Below are 23,632 nucleotides of genomic sequence, written 5' to 3'. Positions count from 1 at the left end.
CGGGAGGGGTTGGGGGTCCCGGGAGGGGTTGGGGGTACCTGGGTGATGCCAATGAAGGTGATGGGGTCCTCATGCTGGGTATAAACCTTTGTGAGCGTTTCCTGGGGGGTTTTCGGAAGTTCTGGGTGGTTTTGGGGCCACGGTGATTTTTGGGGGGTTCCCAAGGGGGTTTACAGGGGTCCTGATGAGGGAATTTGGGCGATCCCACGGATGAAATTTGGGATCTCAAGGCTGTTTTGGGGTAGCTGCTGGTGATGGACATGGGGACCCCATGACAGGTATGAACCTTCTCAATGTCTGTATGGGGTTTTGCGGTTTTTTGGGAGTTTTTGGAGCATCCTGGTCTGTGTTTAAGATCCAAGAGAGGTTGGGGTGTCCCGGGGGCTTTGGGGGTTCTCGGCAGGTTTGGGGGTACCTGGGCAATGCGGGTGGCAGTGCTGGGGACCCCGTGCCGGGTTTGAACCTTCTCACAGCGCACGGGCAGCGTCAGCGTGTTCAGGGAGAGCCTGGGGGGCCCAGGGGGTCACCCCAAATCCCAGGGACCCCAAATGCTGAGGGACCCCCCAGAACTGCCCTCACCGCTGGATCTGCTGCAGGCAGGGGGGCACCAGCACTCGGCCCCCACCCTCCACCATCACAGGGGGGCTGTGGAAGAAATCTGGGGGTGCACGGACAGGTTGGGTGGGACCCCCAAAGTCGTGGGGGAGGGGATACAGGGGGACTTCCAGGAATTCCAGTTATCGGGGGATGAGAAGGGACCCAGGAAGAGTTTAGGGGGGCTGGATGGGTCCTGGGGGGGACCCCCAGGAGTCTTGTGGGGGGTGGGGAGGGCAAGGACCAGGGTGATCCCCAGGATGGGTTTGGAGGGGAACCGGATTGGGGCTCTCATGGCAGTGGGATGGGGAGATCTGCCCATGGAATTCTAAGGGAATGGCATGGCAGTGAGATCCATACACAGAATTCCCATGGGAATGGGACAGCAGCGGGATCCATCCATGGAGGTCCCGTGGGAATGGGATGATGTCTGAGATCCATCCATGGAATTTCCATGGGAATTCCCACATTCCCAAATTTTGCCTACTGAAATCCCACATTCCCATTCCCATATTCCAATGGGATTTCTGCCCTCCCCACCTTTACACTCCAGCGCCTCCCGTCCATATCTGACATATTTCTGGAGACATTCCCTGCAGCTGTGAGCCAGGGAATTTGTTAATCCCTCAGCCTGGATCTCAGGGATCCCCATGGCGGTGCCACAGTTGCCATCGCAGCCCCACAGATCCCCCAGCCCCGGCTCCCCCCGCTCAGCCCCGCTCTGGCTGTGCCGCTGCTGCAGCATCTGCAGCTCCCCGCTGGCCCCGCCATTGGCTCCGCTCTTTGCTGCCCGCCAGTGGCAGCCCGAGGCTGCAGTGACGTCACCGGTCGCCGGGCAGATCCCGGCGGCGCAGGGCGGCCAAGGCGGAAGCGAAAGTGCCCGAGGGAGCGCGGGGGGAGGGGACGGGGCAATTCCAGGGAATTCCCCTGGATCCCCTCCCGGGATCCCCCGGGACCCTCCTCGGCCGCGCACTGCGGGACCCCCGGGACAAACTGGGCTGAACTCCCGGGCCCTGCGCCCAAACTCTGCCTGGAACCCGCCGGCTTCGGCCCAAAGCGGGGGAAGCCCCGGCATCCGCGGATCCCATTTTTCCTGCGGCTGCGGCTCCCCAGCCCCGGCGGAGCAGGAGCGGGCGCTGGGAGCCCGAGCCCCGATTCCCGATCTCCTTCTCTCTCTGCTCCTCTCTCCCTCTCCTTTGGGTGATCAGAAACGCCAGAGCGGCTGGAGAGCCCCGTGCCCAGCTCGGCTTTCCCTGGAAAGGGAGGCCTGGGGGTGCGGTGCCCCGGGATGGCCGGGAATGGGGCTCCGGGGGTCCCCGGGCTGACGGAACCGGGGGATCCAGGGGCTGCCAGGGGAGGATCCCCGGGAAAGGGGGTGCAGGGCGCTGTTGGTGCAGGAGAAGGGGGTGCAGGGGGTCCCGGAGCTGGGGAAGGAGATGCGGGGGGGTCCCAGGGCCCAGGAATGGGGATCCAAGGGGGTCTGGAAAAGGCTGAGCAGGAAATCCAGGAGTGCAGACCTAATTCACATCAGAGACACAGAAATCCCGGTGCAACAGGAAACCAAACACTAAGGACTCCACAACTTGGAAACAATGAACACTAAACCAATGAATTTCTATGGGTTCAGACTGAATAAAGTTTAGGAAACATCTAGTAAAACTCACATGTCATGGAATGATTTTCTCTGCACATGCAGACTGTGTGTGGTTGAAATGATTCTGTTCAGAATCAAGTCATGCTTTATTTCTCTAAAGACATTGTTGGAGAGTTTCTGCTTTTCACAGTTTCAGTGAATGGATTACACCATTAGAAGAATTTTTCGTAATAATTCTACTTTTCTGTTGTCAGTTCTGTTTGGGCCAGGGGTGTGAGAATCAGTTTTTAGTCAGAAGAGAAGAAAAAGAAAATACTTGATTTCTTTCTAATTTTTGTTTTTATATTTGTGCATGGCTCTTAGTGATGGCAACATTATGGTATGGGTTTTTCCATGTTCACCTTTAAGCTGCATTTTGAAAAGTAGAAGAGTTTGAAAAGAGGCCCTTTAAAAGCTAAACAGTTAATAGAAAATTGTATTAAAAAAAAAAATAAAAAAATTGTAAGGGGGGGGGGGGGGTGTTCTCCATGTGAGTCATCCCATGGCTGCCCTGGAAGAGAAGCTTCATTCCAGGCAGCCAGCAGAGGAGCTTTAGAAATGCAAATTAACACCCCTGGGGCAAAGCCTGGACAATGTACCAGGGTCTTCCTGCTTGGGGGAGGAATTGGGCTGAATTCCTCTGCCCCTCACCCCAAGCTCTGCCTGGGGGCACAAGGGGAATTTGCACAGCTAAAGGCAGAGCCCATGGTGAGGATATCTGACTGCAGCAGAAATTGGTTAAGCTGCAAAGGAAAACAGCAAATGGAGAATGTTGTGAAAACTTCACTATAAAAAAGGGGGGGGGAATCATCCCACTCCCCACCCCAACTTGTGCCCTCACTTTCTATGTTATATAGGGTGAATTAGAGCACTGGGGTTTTTTTGCTACCCCAAGGGAATTCAGTTGGGAATCCAAGTATGTGCTGATTTAATTAGAGAAAAGCAAAAAATTGATGCAGCCCTGGCTGGAGAGAGCACCCAAAAATGGGGAAAAGATGAACAGCCACCAGAACAAATCCTGCAACACCATGGACCAGGCCCTGGGAACCCTAATGAATTCATATCAGGAGCCAGAGAACTAATTTATCATTTCCATGGCATAATTAGATTACAGGATGTCTTCAAAATAATACCCAACCAGACAGCTCCAGTTCCTGACTTCCTTCACAACCAATCCGCTCAGAGGAGGAACACAACATTTCACCATGGGATGGGGTCAGATTATCTTTTAGCAGGAAAAGGACGCAGAGTTTGTGGAAAGTTAAATGACTCAAACTGCTGTTGGCAAACAGATCACAAAGGAAAAGTGGAGAAACAGATAACAAAGTATAGAAGAAAGCACCTCATGTACCGGTCCAAATGTGGAAAGGATGGACATGGGCAACTTTTTTGTGGTTCCCTGGCAGACCATGGGTTAAACTAATGCAGTTTCTCCTCTTACATTCTACAGCAACTCTCATCTTTTCACCATACACACACCTTGCTGAGTGCAGCTCATTCAGCAGCTGAGCAAGGGGATGCAGGGGGCAGCCAGGCCTCCTGAGCCACAAACGGCTACAAAAGGACAGAGAATGAGGGCACCGAGAGCAATCCCAAAATCAAAGAACAACCAGGAAGAAAAAACAGAGCCAATGAGTGAATCTGCTTGCAGATAGGGCCACGGACTTGCACATAAGGAAGCAATGGGAGAAAGCCTCAGTTTCAGAAAATGTTACCAATTGACAAGGACCGCTGCTCTGACAAAGTCCCGCTAAATTCCTGAACTTCCAAAAGAACAAAGACTTAACAGAGCCATCAATATCGGATGTTATACAACAGTGGTGGGTACATATTAACCGGGACATGCAGGAGGCAGACCGGGAAGTCTGAACCTTCCAAGCACCTCCGCCAGTGGGGAAAGGGACAGGGACACGCGGCCGGGAAAATCAGGACAAAAACGAGGCCGCGTCCTCCAGCAGCTGGAGAGAGCGCACGGCAAATGCCCCACGGCCTCTCCCTTTGGGCAGCAATAAAGTCACTCTCACACCGCTCCTCGGGCTCCTTTGGCCACACAAACCTCTGGCGCCGGGAATTTTCCCGCCCAGCCCCGGGCACAGCGCAGCCACCTCCGGGCTACCGACACGAAGCGGGACGAGCCAGCGCTGCTCCGGCACCGGCTCCTGCCGAGGCCCCAGCGGGAAGGAGACCGCGGGCAGCCGCTCCCGCAGCGCCCTCACGCCAGGGCCAACACGGGCCGGCCACGGCACAAGCCACCCGCCACAGCCCCCTGCCGCCCCCTCCCGGGCCCGCAGCGAGCCCCGAGCCCCCGCAGAACCGAGCGCGGCTCCCACCTGCGATGGCCGGGGCCGCCTCCGAGCTCCGCCGCCGCCTCACCGGGCTCCGGCCGCTGCCGCCGCTGCCGGGCCCGCACAGACGCTCCAGCAATGGCGGCTCTCTTGCCCCACGGCCGCCCTGGGGGCGCCAGCGGGGCCGGGCTTGTCCCCGCTCTGCCCAATCAGCGATCGCCAGAGCCACGAGTGACGGCAGCAGCAGCCAATCGCAGCCAGCGGCGGGCTCTGCACACGGCACAGCCCCGCCCCGCGCTCTCAGGGCCCCCCGGGCTGTGTGAGGGGAAGGGCGGAGATGAGGAACAGGCTTGGAACGGGCCCGGCCCGAGCCGCCATTGAGCTCCCAACACAAACAAAGTTCTCCGCAGCTCCCGGCCCGCCTTTCCCTGCCCTGGGTGTTCGGTGGCTCCGGCTCAGCGGGAAGCCCTGGAGCCTCACTTCTCCCACCTCTAATTAGGTGCCTCAGTGCATCGCTCGGATTTCTCCCAAAAAGGGAAAACTGCCCCAAATCCCTGTGGATGAGTGGGGGAGGAGAGAGATTTCTGGCAGAAAATTCCAAAAACTAGAGAAGGATTGTGAGAAGTAAATTAATAGCCCTAAAACCAGCTTCCCCCCACCCCTCCCTCCTCCCAGCTGTGCCTCCTCCCCCGGCACTGCAGGTGCGGTGAATTAAAGGGCCAGGAGACCTTCTGCTCCAATTAACAAGCCTTTATTAGAGAGAACTGGGCCTAGAGGTGGGGACTCGGGGTGCACGCCGCCGCTGCTCCCTGTGGTCGATGTCGAGGAGGAGGATCACACAGGCCTGTCATCATCCACTGTCACCAGGACCAGAGCCTCTATCCTCGCCAGGATCGCCCAGAGACTCTGTCTCAGGCTCGAAGGTCTAGGGGTGTCTTCCCTCTCAAGTCCTGCCCAGGTCATGGCAACCAGCTTGCTGGACTGGGATTGGCACACCCAGTCTCCCCAGGTCCCCGCTGCCTCCACAGTGGGGTCCTCCAGATGTTCCCTGAGCGTGGCTCGTTGTCCAGGGCTGTCTTTGCTCCCAGGTGGTAATATGATTTTAATATGCACCCATGTGCAAGTCTTTATGGGAAATGGGGAAGTTCATCCTGGGCAGCAGCGGCTAAATTGCCCGACGGGTTGGGAGGGGGTAAGGGATGGGGATACAAATGCAAGGATAAAACAAGTACAAACTTCTTGACAGTGAACCCTTTTGGGACTTACAACACCAAAACCCCTTATCCAGGGACCTGAACTGGGATTGAAACAGGAACATATAATTTGAACATTGGGATTTTTATTTATAACAATATCCCCCCTCTTTTAATTTGACCAGGCATCAGCCTGCGTCTACTTGTTGTTTCAGGCTCCTGGTAGTGAAACTTCTTTAGTCTTTGGTATTGGTCATATACCCTTTTTGCTTCTTTCAGCTCTGAACTTTCTAACATTAGGATCTTAGTTTTTCCCTTCTCTTGGGTTATTTCTAACGAGTTGTAGATCGTGCTGCTAGACTGTATTACTGAGGTAATCATTCTGATCAAACACGGGATGACGCAGGGAAGAAATAACAGTCCTGCTAGTCCCGCTATACCAATGAATGCCACCTTTTCCCACCAGCCCTTAAAGGACCAGAAACTATCCCATCAATCAGTATTCAGGATCGGTGTCCATTCTTGGTTCCCTACGTAGGAGATTTTTCTGATCTCTTTAGAAATGTTCCAGATTACTTCACTTTTATCATCTATTTCTAGGCAGCATTCAGATGTGTTGAACTTCCCACAGATTCCCCCCTCATCAGCGAGAAGGTAATCTACTGCCAGTCGGAGTTGGTACACCAGGTACATCAGGTCTGGGAGAGTTGGTCACTTACATGATCAAGAGCCAGGGCTGTTTTGTTTGATGTTATTTCAATTACAGCTTGGAGCCTGATTATTCTGTTTAACATGTATATTGGGGTCCTATATCCCCAGGACCCATCCTGGGCCCAGGTCGCTGGCCCATAAGTTCTTATTATTTCCTCCAGGGTCCAGACTATTCCTTTCCAATTCTGGGTCCCTCCTGTGCTTATTACACTCCTCTTCTTCCTTTTTAGGGGCCTCTTTAGGTTGTCATATGCTGGTACTCCAAGTTCTGAGCCAGCTTGTTTTGGGAGCAGGAAGAAAGCTGGCTTTATCACCCCAATCGTGCAGCTACCTGACCAGTCTCCTGGTAGATGTGTATAAGCTGCATCCTCACAGATCCAAAAGAAATCATCTAGGGCTTCCCAAAAACCCTCCCTGTCTTCATAGGGGTACTCCCAATGCTTTGATAGGCTTCTAATTCCCCAGAAGGGATTGATCCCTTTTTCTGCACATTCGTAAAGGTTATATCCTTTGTGATGAATGCACCCTTTTTCCCTCTTCTCTAAGGATCAATATCTTAGGTTGGGCTCTTGGGGGACCCATTTAGTTCCTAGATTCTTCGTTATATCTTCTGCATGCCATCTGCCCCACCAGGGTTCTATATCTTTTTCCAATTTGTAGAATACAGTCTTCCCCAATTACCTTAGCCTTTAATTCCCATTTTTCTCTTCTCCTATACCCTGGTGTTCTTTGGCCTTCCCCAGTTCATTTTATGCTTAGAATGTCTCAAGGTTTCAAGCTAATTCCCTCCCAGGGCCAAATATCAGACATTTTAGTACTCCCACATACCCAACAATCAGTTATATTTAATTTCTTGCTGATGTTTTCAACTAAATCAATGAACAAGTTCTTCCCACTCAAATTTTCCCATTCTTCATTTCCCACGCTCATGTCCACTCTTTTCTCCTTCACCACATCAGGTTCACCTTTTACTGGTTCGTTCTTTTCAAAGCACAGCCAAGTATCCCTCATGGGACAGTCTCCCAAAAGACGTTCTCTAAAAGTGACCGTATTTCTGGTAATCCAATATGTTTTTCCGTTTTCTTGGCATTCTTCTAATTGTGATTTGTTATAACAAGAAGGACTCAAATTTGTGTGGACCCTTACCAGGGACCCTAGATTTTCCCCATCATACAAGGGATAATAACATTTCATGCAAGAGTCTGTCCCCATGGCATTGGTGAGGTGCATTGCTATCACCAGACCTACCATGAGCCTTGTGATGATCCTTTTAGGCTCCCTCTGGTCCGTGACTCCCAAGAGTCCAGCAGGAACCATGTTTGATCTCCCCTGGTCTTGCCTCTTGGGGTTTTCCTCACACTCTTTTGGGTGTCTGTGTCCAAGGCTTACAGATTTATTTTTTTGTCCTTCTCCTTTTTACTGTTGTCGTTTTTGGTCTTGGGAAAAGCTGCCCAGGGAGGGATATAGTCTTGGCTAGGAAATTGAAGCCTTATTAGGGGGGGAGGGTTATTTTACTTTTTAAAATATTATTATTATTATTATTATTATTATTATTAATAATAATAATGATAATAATGATAATAATAATAATAATAATAATAATAATAATAATAATAATATAGTTACAAGTTAAGCACAACTGGAAAACACTTTAACATTAGTTCACAAACTTTAAAGAGACACTTAACCACAAATGTTGCAGCCAAGAGAACACTTAACAACAACTGTTGTAATTCCAGTTCCTGACTGGGGACTTTAGTCTCTGGGTTTCCTTCTTTAGGTTATTTTCAAGTCCTTGGTGTTGGGGACAACAGTCCAGTTAGAGGGATCTTTTTCGGAGTTTACTTCCCCATCTGGTGGTGCCACTGGTCCTTTAACTCGAGTCACGTGTGTCCACCCTTTTTCCCGGGTTCTCACAGCCGTATGTGTGGTGAGTTGAACTTGGTAGGGTCCTTCAAACTTTGGAGTGAGAGGAGAGTTAGCCCAAGATTTTACCAATACCCAATCCCCAGGGTTGATATGGTGTGTGTCTACCTCAAAGGGAGGAATTTGAGGGAGATACCCTTTTTTCCTGAGGTTTTCTAAAGTTTTAACAACAGTTTCCAAATACCTCCTTGAGGTTTCTTCCCCTTCAGTATACTGGGCAGTGCTGTAAGGAGTAATTAGGAAGGGGAGTCCAAATAACATTTCATAGGGGGATACCCCTAAATCTGCTCGAGGTTGGGTGCTTATTTGCAACAAAGCCAAAGGGAGACATTTTATCCAATCTAATTTAGTCTCCAGAGTCAGCTTGGTTAAGGTCGTTTTTATGGTCTTATTCATCCGTTCTACCCGACCGGAGCTCTGGGGATGCCATGGGGTGTGTAACCTCCACTTTATCCCCAGGGCTTCAGTGGTTTCCTGGAGGACACGGGCAGTGAAATGGGGGCCTTGGTCCGAGTCTATGTTATTGATTAACCCATACCTGGGGACAATATGTTCCAAAAGTATTTTGACTACTACTCTCGCTCTTTCGTTCCAAGTGGGAAAAGCCTCTGGCCAATGGGTCAGGTGATCTACGATCACTAGCAGGTGTTTGTATCCCTGTGCTAGAGGCATTTCTGTGAAATCAATTTGCACATTTTAGAAGGGTCTCTCCGCTAGTTCCCTCCCCCCTGGTACAGGTTTCGTCATCACTCGTTGGTTTACCCTTTGACACGTTACACAGCCCTGAGTGATGGCCTTTGCTATATCATAAACCCCTATGCAGATGTTCTCCCTCAAGGAGTGGTCACATAGACCCTGCGTCCCCCACTGTGTCAATTTGTGTATTTCATCCAATACCCTGCTGTTGCAGTCCGCAACTCCAGGATCTCGTCCAGGGAAGCAGCAGGATTCTGGGGACCAGCATCAAACAGCAACCGAGACGGGCTCCCGTTCATGAAACCATTTATTCAGCATGGGAACAAAGTCAGGTCCAGAACAGAGAGCCCCGAACAGAGGCACAGCAGGGGTTTTTGAGGGACAGAACTCTCAAGGGTTTCCACCTTTGAGGGTGGAGTTCAGGGTCAGAAACCAGTAGAAGCACACCAAGGGAGAGCCCCTCAGGGACTCAAACCCAATCAGAACACCTGGGCTGCCCTTCTCAAGGGGTTTGGGGTGGGACAATGTAACTCTTTGTCTCCCTGAGGCTGCTACCACACCACTATAATATTTTTTCCCCTGATCTATCATGCTGAGCACCATGCAAGGCTGTAGAGAGGTCAAGAGAACCTCTGTTTTTAAAACTCTGCCCTGCAGCTATTCCTTACGGTGCTGTCAGCAGGGAAGACATTTTGTCTTCTAAAAGCTTACCTCTGATAGTTTTTCCATCTGAAAACTATCTGGGCCAGGGGCAGCACCCAGGGACCTGCCCTGCCTGGGGGAACTTATAACTGGATCTTATAACTAAGTATCAGAAACAAGGGCACACACTCTGTATTCCAGACTCCAACATTTTATTCTTATTCTTAATTTTCCATGTTTTAAGTACTACTATGTCTTCATCTACTTCAGCTTCTACCTCTTCTTCCTAATATTCCTATTCTTATTCTTTATCATTTTTTGGTTTCTGGAGGGTCTTATGCAGGTTTGGGGAGGGGGGGGGGGGGGTGTGTTGGGGTTTTTTTCTTTCCTACTACTACTTCCTAAACACAACTTTCTTTTCTTTTGTTAGAATTGTGTGTGTTGCAGTCCAGCAGGCCGCCGTCGTGTCCTGGGAGCAACACCTCCTGTCTGTGTCCATTCCTCATGGCCAAAGTGCCCCAGGATCAGCATGGAGTCCTTTCCTGAGGAGAGGAAATGGCCTTGGAGTCCAGCAGGGAGGAGCTGGAGCCAGTGTCCCTGCAAAGGGCCAAGAGCCGTGTGGCTGTGGCCCTCGGGGACCCGGTGCAGGGGTGCCGCTGGCGGTGCCAGGCTGCCGCTGGGAGCCGATGACTTTCCAGGTGCCTTCCCGGCCGGACGATGGGCCAGGATGCGGCGCTGAGCCCCGGCAGTGAGGGTCCCCCTTTGGGTGCCACTTTGGGCTGCCGTGTGCCCTCGGGGAGCTGCCCTGGGGGTGCCGCAGAGCAGCCGGGGCCGGCTCGGCCCGCAGGGCCAGCGCAGGCCGGGGCAGCCCGTGCGGCTCCCTCGGGGCGCTGGGCAGGCCGCGGGGCAGCCGCCATCTGCAGCCCTGCACTGCTGGCAGCGGGCGCTGATCCTGTGGCTGTGCCGCCAGGCAGGGGCAGTGGAACAGCCCCTGCAGCCCCTGCAGAGCCCGCAGCACCCGCCTCAAGAGCGAGCAGCCTTTCCTGTGGGGAAGCGGCTGCCCAGGAGAAGAGACATCTTCCACCGTGGCTTGGGCTGCCAGAGGGCCAGGCCCGGCACAGAGTTGCTCTTGTGGGCACAGCTCGGGCTCCTGGCTCTCCACCCAAGCTTCTCGAGGGACAGGCAGCAGGATTCCCTCTTGGGCTAAATCTGCCAGTCTCTGCTGCCTGGCCTCTTCTCCTTCCTCGTGCAGCTCCAGGACGCTCACCTCATCCCAGTCATCGTCCTCCCGCTGCCAGGCCTTGAGCTGGCTGCACAGGATGTCGCAGTATTCCCTGCTGTCCTGAGCCAGCTCTCCATCACTGTCATCATCCCAGCTGGACCTGGAGGATTTTCTCTTTGCTTTGCCTCCAGTCACCTCCTGGCCATCCTGGCACAGCTCTTGCTTGCGGCAAGCTTCCCAGTCCAAGAGTGCCCGGCGGCTCGTGCCTTCTCCTGGGGACAGCCGCTGCTCAGGAGATTCTTCCCAATCTGAGAATTCCTGACAGTGATCGCTGTCCGCCTGCCACGGCTCCTGCTCCCTGCACTCGCCCCACTCGGAGACAACTGGGGAGGGCTCTTGCTCCCTGCCCTCATCCCAGTCCCGGAAATGCCAGTATCTCCCCCATACTTGGACCAGCTCTTGCTCAAGGCCTTCATCCCACTCAGAGAGCTCCTGGCAGCTCTGGGCTTCTCCTGGGCACAGCTGTGGCTCAGTGCAGGCTTCCCCTGGAGTCCCTTGCTGGAACTTGTTCATTTCTCCTCGGCAGAGCTCTGTCTCTTCCTCAGCGCAGGACTCCACGGCTCCTCTCCTCCCTCTGCTTGCCCTCTCATCCTCCTCCTGCTGCTCCCTCAAGGCCTGGGCTCTCTGTGAGCCGAGCCAGGGCCTGGGGGGCTGGGACTTGGGCTTCGCCTTCTCCTCCTCCGTGCCTGCAGTCCTCTGGCACACACAGGTACCTGGACACAGCCACTGTCCTGGGACTGACCCAGGCCCCACAAGCCCTTTATATACCCCCCAGCCGGGGCGGGGCTGTGCCATGTCACAATGGACTTTGGGCACCGCAAGGTCCCGCGTCACCACGGCCCCTGACACACCGTGCCTGTGTCACAAAGGCCACCCCGGCACCCCGTGCCTGTGTCACAAAGGCCACCCCGGCACCCCTTCAACAGCCCAAGGCACCAGGAGCGGCCTGGAGCAGCCCAGGCCTTGGGGGATTGCAGCCCCTTCTTCTGAGCCACTCCTAGAGTATATAGTACTAGTATTCTATTACTATGTTTGGATATAGAGTGATTGTGGTGCGGTGAGGTGCTGGAACAGGGTGAAGTGAAAATTTGAGGCCTTGAGAGCCAATGAGAAAACTGTTTTCCAGTAGAGCTCACAAAGACAGATGAAGAAGACTTTTGCCTTTGAATAACTCATCCTTTAAATGCCATGCCCTAAACTCATGGCCCATACACACCTCAGAGTGATGTGAAATGGGAGGAGTGAGCTCTGATAGCAGCATTTCTGGGCAGCTGACATCAGGGCAATAGAAAACTATAGCAGAAATAGTTTTCTTGTGAGAAACTCCATAGATTAGCAGAAAGAGACTTCTGTTTCTCTACAAAGACTGATAAAAAGACTCTAGCGAGAATAGGGTCTGTTCTGGACACCAAAGTTCCAAGGTTCTTTGGTCTCTGTGTTGTCATGTGAACAAAAGAATGGTGGGTAGTAGGGGATAAAAAGAGTTTTCTGGAAGTTTATTCTGGTGTTCTTATTCTTATCTTTTGTCAATAATCTTTCTTTATTCCTTTTAAGTTTTAAGCCTGTTTTGCTCTTGTTCTAATCCGTATCTCACAGCAAAAAAGAAGTCATTTTTTTGTTAGTTACTGGTTTAAAACCACGACACTGCATTACCAGCTTGCTGCTGTGCAGATGCTGCCACCACCCAAAGCAAGGCCCTGTGTCCCTGAAGGGACCCGCCCTGCTCTGTGGCCTGGACTGAAGGTGGGTCCCTCCTGCCAGGGCAGGGCCCAGCACAGCTCTTCTGTTCCAATAAAGACATGGAGCTCTCACCCCAGTGTCTGGCTGGTACCACCAGCAAAGCCCACACAGCACCAGCCCTGGCTGAGCTCCATGTCCAGGAGCAGGCAGGGCTGACCACGGTGTGGGCAGGCAGGAGCCAGGCAGGGGCTGCTGTGACCAGAGGCAGGGCCCCGAGGGGCTGGGGGAGTCTGTGTTGAGTGTCCCTGGGATGAGGGCACATTTCCATTAGTGGCATCACCTGGGCCTGGACCTCCTCCAGTGCCATGCCCAGGAAAAGAGGCAACCATCAAGAGCATCTCCTGGGACAGCGCCTGACCAGCAATGTCAGCAGGCAAAACCAAGGTTTTGTTTAGCAATGACCCTTTGATGAAGTCAAAGATTCACAGTCAGAGCAGTCCTCTAGTACAGATGGGAGTACACTTGGGGCAGACATCTAAGGCCATGAGGTCACAGAAGGCTCTGGGGTGACAGCAGGCTGAGGTGACAGCAGGCTCTGAGGTCACAGAGGTCCCAGAGCCCCGTGGTTGCCCAGCACCACAAGGACTGAGCAGTCAGTCCTTGACCACGACTGTTGTGGCAGCGGCGGCGGCGGCAGCAGCGGTGCTGACATTGGGACAGCGGTGTCAGGACAGTGGTGGCAGCAAGAGCTGCAGGACTGGCAGTGGGCAAGGCACCATGGCCTTTGCTCTGCACCTCCTCCTCCTGCTCCTCCTGGCAGTGGCCCTGCCTGACAGGGCTGCCCAGGCTGCTCCGTGGCGAGCAGGGCGAGCAGGTGAGCCGGCAGCCTCAGTCCCCTTTCCCAGGACAGTGCTCCCTTCTCCCTGGGAAGTGTTGGGGATGGTTTTCCCCAGGGCTTTAGGGAGGGTTTTCTCTGTGGGAGGGACAGAGGCCTCAGGGGCCCTGGGCTGGTCCCACTGCCCTTCCAGGGATGTTGCACAGGGCCTGCAAAGAGGGTGGAGAGTGACCAGAGCCAGCCCAGAGCTCCCCAGGCCCCTCTGCACCTTTGGCCATGTCCATTGACATCTGGCTCCCACAGCCTTACCTGAGCCCCTTGCAGTGCCCAGTTCCCTAAAACAGAAGGGGGTCCCAGCACACCATGGAATGGTTCTGATCTGTGCTTCCTTCCAGATGAGGGTGGTAGGAAGGCTTCTCCAGCAGCTTGGCTTCATGAAGATTTTCTGCCTCTGGAGCCCCATGCAGGTACGTTCTCACTGTCCCAACAAGGAATAAACACTGACACCCTGGCAGGAAGCAGGTGACAGAAGCTGCTGTGGCTGTTGAGTTACAGGTGTGTCTGCAGCAAGGACATTTCAAGCTCCTTTTCTGGTTGCTGCACGCAAGCCCAGCTCCCATCGCAGGGGTGAGTGGTGTGTCCCTGCTGATCCCACAGGCTGAGCCCTGGTTCTGTGGGATCCATTCATCTGAAATGGAAATACTTTCTGTTAAGGTTCTCCTAGAGGGAGGAACAAACCTACAGGAGACAAGAGGCTGAGTGAACTGGAGAGACGCCGTGGTGGGTCCATGTCCCTCAGCCTCCTCCTGAGACTCAGCAGCCGGGGGCTTTCTCTGCACATCTGGACACGCCGTGCCTGGCACAGCAGAAAGGGATCCATGGCAGCCTTGCTGCCCCTCTGCTGCTTTCACAGCCTGCAGGGCTGTTTCCCAGCCTGGCCTGGCTGCAGCTTCTCCCCAGCCTCTGCAGGAAGGCATTTGGCATCAGCTGTCAGGGAGCCCAAACTGCACCATGGGCCATGCACACCCTGAAATCCCCTGCAGTTTCCCAGTCTTGTGGTAGATGTGGCTGGCCTGGCTCCAAAGTTTGGATGCCTTCCTGAAACTTATCCATATCTTTGACAACTATTGTCTCCTGAAGATGCCACCTTCATGTTGGGGAACAAACAGCCCCACCTGATGCATGTATCCCTCTTCCTTTCTCCAGAGACGGAAGGAGAGGCTGTGCTGAAGGCAGCGTTTCCCGGAGGAAGCAGTGGCTCATGGGCAGCCTCTGCTGCAGGAAGGGAGGCCATGCCAGGCACAGTCACAGTCCCAGGAGGTAATTGCTGTGCCCCTGGGCCTGAGCCCTGCTGAGGCTTGAGCTGCTATCTCTGCTGCTAGGCAGTGCAGACACAGCCCGGACAAGACCGGCACAGCCCAGTGGAATTATCCCCAGCAGGCTCAGGGCACTTGGCTACTGAGCAGTCCTGCTGGGGTCCCTCCATGGGAGACAGGTCCCCAAAACCTGGCAGCAGCTGCAAAGGGGTGCCCATGGTGGGGAATAGGCAGAGGGGGAGGGCAAGGTTCCACTGTATCCTGAAAGAGCCTGGCTCTGTCCCTATGGGATGGGAGAGCTGTCCCAGCAGAACGTGGGCAGGAGGGAGGGAGGGCCTGAGGGACAGTTGTGGCACTGCCTGCTGTAGTTCTTCCCCACTGCTTTTACAATTCTTTCAGCTGTGGCAGAGAGAGGGCCCCAGTGGGGCCTGGGCTGCTCCAGCAACCTCTCCCAGGGATGCTGCACAGGGCCTGCAAAGAGGGTGGAGAGTGACCAGGAGCCAGCCCAGAGCCCCCAGGCCCCTCTGCAGCTGTGGCCATGTCCACTGACATCTGGCACCCACAGCCTTAGCGTGACTCCCTTGCACTGCCCCGTTCCCTAAGATAGAAGGGGATCTCGGAACACCATGGAAACTGTTCTGATCTGTGCTCCCTTCTAGATTTGGAACACAACCTCAATTATTTGGAAGTGCTACTGAATGATACTTTGAATATCTTGGAGAATGCTGGAGGCAAGTTCTTCTATTCCCTTTACTGACAGAACACAAAATGACAAGGCGGCAAGAGCTCACTCATGTGCTATATCTCTTAACATAATCTCAGGCTTGATGGGTTCTGGAAACCTCGCCCTGCTCCCTTCTAGAGCCCTGAGGGATCCCACAGGTCACTACCAGTGGGAAGAAGGAGCATTTAGCTGCCAATCTCTTCCCGTGTGTAATGCCAGTGTCTCCTTCCATGTGCTCTGTGCAGCCACGGAGAAGAGCAGAGAGGGAAGGGCCAGGCCCAGGGCTGTGCCCCAGGGCTGTGACTTGTGTGGCTCCTTTGCCAGCCCCAGGGAGCCTGAGGGTCTCCTACAGAGCCACGGGAGCTGTTCTGTCCTACCTTTTTTTTCAGCCAAGCCTCTTGCTGAAGGTGATCTGGCTTCCCAACCCACACCCAGGACTGAGGCTCTGGAAGATGGTGAGGGTAGGTGAAGGCCTTTCCCCCTGGGAGAGCTGCCAGCTCAGAGCTCAAGGCTTGGCCAGGAGAGCATCGCTGATGGTGCCAGGATAGAGCCATGCACATGTGTGCCCTCTCCCTGTGTGATCCTCTCACTGCTCCTGAGGCTCAGTGCTGCCTGTGCAGATCAGAAGAGATGACAGAAGCTTCTGTGGCTGTTGAGTTACAGGTGTGTCTGCAGGGAGGACTTTCCCAGCTCCTTTGCTGATCACTGCCCGCAAGCCCGGCTCCCATCGCAGGGGTGAGTGGTGTGTCCCTGCCCTACCCACAGGCTGAGCATTGCTTTTCTGGGATCCATTCCTGGCAAATGCAACTATTTTTGTTAAGGTCCTCTGAGAGGGAAGAACAAAGCCACAGGACAGAAAGAATCACTTGAGTCACACCACATCCTGAAAGAAATAGAGAAGGAACTGCTCAAAGGGCGTGGTGGGTGCATTTCCCTCAGCCTTTCCTGAGACTCAGCAGCCGGGGGCTTTTTCTGGACATGCCATGCCCTGCACCATGGGAAGGGATCCATGGCAGCCTCGCTGCCCTGCTGCTGCTTTCAAGCCCTGCAGGGCTGTTTCCCAGCCTGGCCTGGATGCAGTTTCTGCCCAGCCTCTGCAGGAAGGCATTTGGCATCAGCAGACAGGGAACCCAAACTGCACCATGGCCCATGCACACCTTGAGATCCTCTGCAACTTCCTGGTCTCTGAGCAGATCAGGAGAGGTGGTGGTTTGGACAAGAGAGAGCCTGAGCCTTTTCCTGATCCTCTTCCATGTCTTTGACAAGCACTGCCTCCTGAAGAGGCCACTTCCCTGCTATGTGATGGTTCCATCTGATCCAGCTGTGCCTCTTCCTTTCTCAAGGGATGGACAGAGAGGCTCTATGGAAGGCGGCATTTCCTGAACGAAGGGAGGCAATTGCAGGCACGGGCCCAGGCACAGGAGGTAATTGCTGTGCTGGGCTCAGCCCTCGGTGGGGCTGTGTGCCAGCAGCTCTTCCCACAGGGCCCCTCCTTGCATGGCTGAGCAGCAGCCAAAGCTGGAGGTGCTGCAGCTTCCAGGCCTCTGGAGCTCATTCCCAGCCCCTGGGAATCGGGATTCCTGCACCAGTGTCCATCCCACTGCAGCTGCTCCCAGAGTTGGCCCTAAGCATCCAGAGGCCCAAGGCACAGGAGCAGCCCCGAGTGGGAGCCCTGCTGCGATCCCAGGGCCACAGCCAGCCCTGGCTCCCAGCTGGGCAGGGGCTGCACTGGCCCCTGACAGGGCCTGGCTCTGTCCCCTTGGGCTGGGGGAGCTGTCACAGAGCAGGGAGGGTCAGGGGTGGCAGTGGCTGCTCAGGGATGGGTTTGGCCCGTGGCCCTGGAAGGAGCCACTGCCCAAGCAGCTGTGCTGTCCCTAGGTCCCCCTCTCAGCTTTCTGGGTTTTATTGTGTGGCACAGCCTGTGCCAAGGGGTGCCAAGGTGCCTGCAGGCCCCAGCTCTGGGGGAAACAGGGAATATCCTGGACATACCCACCGTGCTGCCAGCTCAGCCGTGGAGCACAGCACAGGCCTCACGCTGCCCATTGCTCCCACAGATGCAGCCGGCACAACACGTGTTCCCAATTCCCAGAAGGGCATCGGACGAGGTTTCTGTCAAGGAACACGCTGTTGGCTAGAATTAATGGCAGGCCTGCTTTGTTTGGTGCATTTCTTCGTTTTATGCGGTGTTGGAATCTGGTATGCCTGCAGGAGAAAACAGTGAGTGTTTCGTTCATCTTTCCCTCAAACAGCTTCTTTTGAAAGTTATTGTAGAATAGAAATATTCCCAGTGAGGCTGCTGTGGACTTGTGGATAGTCCATGGCTGCCCAAATAACTCTGCTGAGAGTTCTGCTGCTGCCCAGACCTTTCATTGGCCTCTTAATTGCTGGGCCTTGTCCTGGGGAGCCCGCTGGGGCTGCAGCCAGTGCTGGCTGCCACTGAGGCTGCCTGGCCAAGAGCAGCCCCAGGAGCAGCGGGCAGAGGCAAAGCAAGGTGGGTAGGAGAAAGAGCGGGGACGAGATTGCCCTTGAAAGGCAGAGGTGCTCTGGGGCCTGTTCCTGGCCAGGGACCCTGCCCAGAGCCATCCCCTGCTCTCCAGGGCCTTGAGGGGCAGCTGTCCAGCTGGGCCAAGCTGTGCCAGCAGCTCCAGCCGTGCTGGGGAGCCTTGGCAGCTCTGGGCCCTGCTGTGCAGGAGGGTCTCTGTGTGCCAGCAGCAGCTGGGGGCCTCAGCCACTTTCTTTCTCTACAGGAGCGCCTCTGCACCTCCAGATGTCCGGCCAAACAGCTCAGTGTTGTGAAAAATGAGGTTCACATATTTTTCTTATAGAATTTAAAGGTTTAATAAAAAGATGATTTGGAGCTAAAAATAAAGTACATAGATACGGCCAGGTGTCTCTGCATTCAGCCAAGAGAGCACACCTTACTAACAAAGGATTGTCCCTTAAAAACAGAATCCTACTACATATCCATAAATTCTCATGCATATTCATACATTCTTCTTAGGATCTTTGGTGTTCTTCTGTTTAGTTTTCTCTTGCCCCCTTCCCAATAGATCAATCTTCTTGGCGCCAATGAGATTTACATTTCCTGATAACGGAAATGCAATAAATTCCTCCCCCAGAGTTCTGGTCACTGCTGTCTTCATCTGGGTAAGATAGTTTCTGAATGTAGGGGGAGTCTCCAGCTATCTTTTGCAGTCTTTGGGTTATACAAACTAAAGTAGTTTTTGTTTTAATACTATGCCAAAGCTTAACATATATGTATTATACCACTATTTCAATGTTTCATCAATAACAGAAATAAAGGAAACCATATTAATACAGCTAGATTTTCTAATATTATACATAAAACATTCTTTATAATATTTGCAAAAAGCCAATAATATGATATGCATTTATAACAGTGTGAATGTAAATCACTACACTCAGTCAGGGAGAACTGCACCTCTCTTCCTGAGTCTCCAAGCCCGTGTCTGTTTTCCTTGCCAATGCTGAGTTATCAGCTTATTGCTGTGCGGCCACCACCCAGACCAGGACCCTCTGTCCCTGAAAGTGCTGGCCCTGGTGTCTGGACAGGACTGAAGGCAGGACCCTCCTGCCAAGGCAGAGCTTGAGCAACACCTTTGGGCTTCTGCTCTGGGCTCTGGCTGGTACCACCAGCACTGGCACAGCTGCTTGGCTGGCCAAAGCCTTGGCTGGGCAGGCAGCAGCCGGGCTTGGGGAACCCACCTTGTTATCTTTATTTTTTATTTTTAAAAATTAGAAATTTTTTGAAACATTTAGAATTATTTTAGTAGGAAGCAATCCCCAAATGTTTCTTCCCTTTTTCCATATTAATAACATAGTTTTCAAAGTAGTTTTAGAATTCTGGAACATTTTTTCCATTTCTGCAATTAAACAGGAAGTTGCATTTAATTGATAATATTTACTCTAAGAGGGATCAAGACACACTGTTGGGGGTTAGGTGTCCCTTTTTTTTTTTAGTTCTGGCTTGCCCATGGAATTTTTACCCATTAGTTGTGGGGAAAACCTAACTGTGGGTACTTGGTGGGTGCTTGACAAAAGACAAAGAGTTTGGCCAGGACCAGGGGGTTGGAAGGGGGCAGGAAAAAGGAGGATGGGGACAGTTTGGGGGGCTTTCTTCAGCTTCAGAGAAGGACACTTTGGGTGCAGAGATGTTGCGGTGGGCACAAGAGAATTTCACCATCACTCACACGGAGCTGCTGCTTCTTCTCCTCCTCCCCTATTTGTTGGTGGCCTCGCACCCCCTGTCCTGCCGGGACGTGTGGCAGTGCCAGGCACCGCCGTGGAGCTGCTGATCCACCTCAGCCACCGGCCCAGGATCTCAGCTCATCCCTGCTGTTCCAGCTGAGTGTTCCTCAGAGCCCTGCAGGAGCACCGGGACTGCCCGCCCGAGGGGGTTTGTGAAAACAAAGCCTCTCCTCCATCCCATCTCAGCCGAGAAAGCTGTCACGGGGTCCCTGGTTCTGTTTTCTTGCTAATGCTGTAGTTATTGTTGTTTGTTTGCCTGGTTATAAATACTAATAAAGAACTGTTATTCCTATCCTCAGATCTCTGCCTGAAAGCCCCTTGATTTTAGAATTATAATAATTCAGAGGGAGGGGGTCTACATTTTCATTCCAGGGGAGGCCCCTGCCCTCCCTAGCAGACACCTGTCTTCCAGAACAAAGACAGATGGGGAGTTTCTCCATCCTCCTTACCCTTGTGGGGCCAGCAGTGCTCTTGGTTCCTCATGCTCTTTTTGTGGGGCCTTTTGTGTCTGTGCCCTTCCGACTTAGGGGGACAGGGGATATTTGCTGCCCCCTTTCTGCTTCTGGGAAGCCTGTGCGGGCTCTTTGTCCCTCTCTGATTTGGGGGGTGCCAGTGTTGTCACCATCCCAGCAGCCCCCGGCCGCTCTTTGCCCTTTGCCAGGCCAGGGCTGTTCTCTGTCCCCTTGCAATTTGTGGGGCTGGCACAGGCACAATTCCCCTCCTCTTTGGGGGGGCTGGCAGTCTCCTCTTCCCCCTCTGACTTGGGGGATGCTCTGGGCTACATCCATCTCTTATTTTGGGTTGCCAGGTATTTATCTCCCTTCAGTTTGGGGGGCCCGGGGATAGTCTCCATCCTCCTCCAGTTTTGAGGGGCCTGGGAGAAGTCTCTGTCTCCCACCGATTTGGGGGGACAGGTGCAGGCTCCACCCCCCTCTGATTTTGAGGGACAACCTGGAGGAAAGGCACCAAAAGCTTGACAAAGGCTGAGGGGAACGCTCTGATTACCCCTTTTGCTAAGAGGTTCCCTTAGCTGAAGTTGCTAACCAGGACAAAACTTCCAGGCCCGCAATGGGTTTTGGGTTGTTTTATTTCCTGGGCCCTCAGTCCTGCGTGGGACACGGGAACTGGGTGCTGCAGAGGCTGCGCCAAGGCATCAGAAATGCCTGCCCACACCCAAGGGTGGTAGAAGATCTGCTCCAGCACCGGCCGGTCCATGGGGTGCTTGGACAAACACCAGCGGATGAGATGTTGGCACTCTGGGGAGAGAAGGCAGAAAGCGGCGCTCACTTGCAGAAGGCTCCTGCCCAGCTGCTCCCGGCGCCTGCAGAAGCCGGGCCACGCTGCGTGTGCTGGGAGCTGCCCTTGGCGGGAGAGCGGCACGGCAGGACAAGTGTCCCCTCCTTCAGCCAAGCGTGCCACACCCAGCCTGCCACGGGCCACCTGCTGCAGCCGGCCCTTGAGGGCACATGGACGTCCCGAGGAGCTGCGGGAGGGCCGGGCTGGGCTGCGCGGTGCCACCTGCCAAAGCCTGCCTGCTTCAGGCCGCGTACCAACCTGGAGAGACCTCCTGCGGGAAGAAGAGCTGCCCCAACACGGTGTCACGCTCGTTCTTGAAGGGCAGGAACCCGCACACCATCTCCAACAGCCGGCTGAATGTCACACCCCGCGGCCCAGGAGGGAAGGGGGCTGTGCAGTGCCTGGCACTGGGAGCAGGGCCCGCGCTCTGGGCTCACCGGCAAACTGTGTGCAGGCCCGCTCCTGGAGGAAGGTGCCGCAACCGAAGTCCATCAGCTTCATCTCGCCAGTCTCCGGGTTGACGAGGAGGTTCTCTGGCTTGATGTCCCGGTGCAGGATGCCGCAGGCAGTGCAGTGCCACACGGCCTCCAGCACCTGCCAGAAAAGCCAGCGTGCCGCCTCCTCGCTCAGGAACTCTTGCTCCAGCAGGACGTGCAAGAGATCCCAAGATTGCTCCGGATGCTCCATCACCAGCACAAAGCTGTCAGGCAGCTGGAACCAGTTGAGGAGCTGGATGATTCTGCGAGAGCCAGAGCCCACCTTTTCCATTAGCACGATCTCCAGTGGAACACAGGTGCCGTCGGGCTGTGAGGAGAAGACAATGCCTCCATCACAGGGCCTGATGCTGCCAGGAACCCCCCGAGTGCCCGCCAGTGCAGTGGCCACAGCCAACACCGGCCACCTTGCTCTGACCTGCTTCTAGGCTGCTCTCAGAGGCCCTGGCCTGGCCTGGGAATGCCCCTCCAGAGCCCCATGGGAGCCTCAGACAGCTCCTCAGGTCTCACCTGCTGGTACGGAAGCCTTGTTGGTAGTTGGTGGCTCTATGGGAGCAGCTTCCTGGAGATGGAGGAAACTCCCTGGTCCCTTGGGAATTGTCTTCTCCACCAGGCACGGGCTGTTCCCAGCTGGCACGTCCAGCAATGTGTCCTGGGAGCTGTGGTCTGGCAGCTGCTGGCTCCAGGACACTTGCTGCTCCTCCACCTGCTCCTGAGATGGCTCCCCTAGATCAGGCTGGGCTTCCACTTGGACCTGTGGGCTTTCCCTGGCCATGTCAGTGCTCAGGGATGCGCCCGTGTTGTCGAAGTCCAAGGGCCCAAGGGAGCGGGGAGACCTGTCCCTGGGCTCTGCACCTTCTGCAGGCTGACAGGTCTGGCTGAGCCTCTCCGAGCGATGGAGGCTGTCAGAGATAGCGGAGGCTCCTGGCACCATGGACGTTCTCTGACAGCCTGAGCTCCTTGCATGGATGGCGGGTCTTCTCTGCTGTGCCATTCTTGCAAGGCTTGAGGCCCTCCCAAGGATGGTCAATCTTGCTGGGAGCAGCCTCCTGAAGGGATGGCGGCTTCTGGAGAAGCTGGGCGAGCCACAGCAGGGCAGGTGGCCTCACCTCATCAGCTTCTCCAGTTCTTTCCACAACGCCAGCCACATCCCAAAGAAGAGCGGCACAGATGTCCCATTGTGTGCCCAGTGCCGGATCATCACTTCCTGCAGCTCTTGGGCCACTGCCATGCAGGGACTGCAGCTGCAGGAGCTCTCCAGAGGGCTTGCGGGAGCACCTGGCCGCTTGCGAGGGGTGGCCCGAGGCCTGGAGAACCTGGGAGCCTCAGGGGCTGCTCGGTTCCTCCATGGGCCTCTGGGCCTAACCCTGGGGCGCTTCCTCGTCTGCCGCCTCCATGGTTTCCAGTGGCCACCGGCCCAGCAGACAGCCACAGCGGCCAGAAGCAGGACAAGGGCAGCCATCAGGACGCCACCGTCACCCATGGCTACGGCACGTCCCATGGTGACTGCACTGGCAGCTGCGGGGGCTGGCCCAGTTTATATAGGGCTGGCGCGGTGATGTCACAGTGCTGTGGCCAGGACAGCTGTGTGACATCACGGCCCTGCATCACCCCAGCGCTCAGCCCCTTTGTGACATCACAGCCCCACCCAATTCAGGGATCACAGCCCTGGCTCATCCCTGAAGATGAACATGGCCGGGAAAAGCCTGGAAATCAGAACCGGAGCTCAGCCCCTTGCAATGAATCCTTCCCTGGAGCAAGTGGCAGCACATCAGGAAGAGTGCTGCTGCCACCTGTGTCAAGCCCCAGCTCCCAGGACACTGCAGCGGCACCAACTTCAAACAATCACTACCCTGTGCCAGAGAAGATCCTCCAGAGACAAAGGGAGGTGAAGTTCTTCTGTCTCTGGGGAGCTCTCCTGAAATGGCTGGCGAGGGCTGCAAAAGTTTTCTCATAGCAGCTCACCAACTTCTGCAGAGCCTCCGTTCTAAATAAATCCAGATATTCCAAAGAGCGCTCATGCTTGTCCCACTGCTCTGGTTTTGACTGCCATGGG

At 54.6% G+C, this 23,632-nt stretch overlaps 3 protein-coding genes across 3 annotated transcripts in view; all 3 read right to left on the bottom strand.

Moving 5' to 3' along the window:
* Positions 1–23,632, bottom strand: part of LOC147645291 (uncharacterized) — a 409,208-nt gene that overhangs the window by 54,724 nt on the left and 330,852 nt on the right. The gene's annotated exons all lie outside the window — the stretch shown is intronic.
* LOC111922621 (uncharacterized) overlaps positions 1–23,632 on the bottom strand; it is an 813,543-nt gene that overhangs the window by 469,996 nt on the left and 319,915 nt on the right. The window lies entirely within an intron of this gene.
* Positions 21,324–22,351, bottom strand: LOC147645304 (serine/threonine-protein kinase pim-1-like). Its single transcript, XM_086874734.1, has 3 exons — positions 22,283–22,351; positions 21,516–21,886; positions 21,324–21,483 (listed from the first exon to the last, which is right to left on the bottom strand). The coding sequence occupies exons 1-3, from the start codon at positions 22,349–22,351 to the stop codon at positions 21,324–21,326; spliced, it is 600 nt and encodes a 199-aa protein (XP_086730860.1).

The sequence above is a fragment of the Cyanistes caeruleus genome, unplaced genomic scaffold, assembly GCF_971803275.1.
Source record: "Cyanistes caeruleus unplaced genomic scaffold, bCyaCae1.hap1.1 HAP1_SUPER_30, whole genome shotgun sequence".
In the NCBI taxonomy this organism is placed as follows: Eukaryota; Metazoa; Chordata; class Aves; order Passeriformes; family Paridae; genus Cyanistes; species Cyanistes caeruleus.
This window is presented reverse-complemented; position numbering and strand designations above follow the sequence as displayed.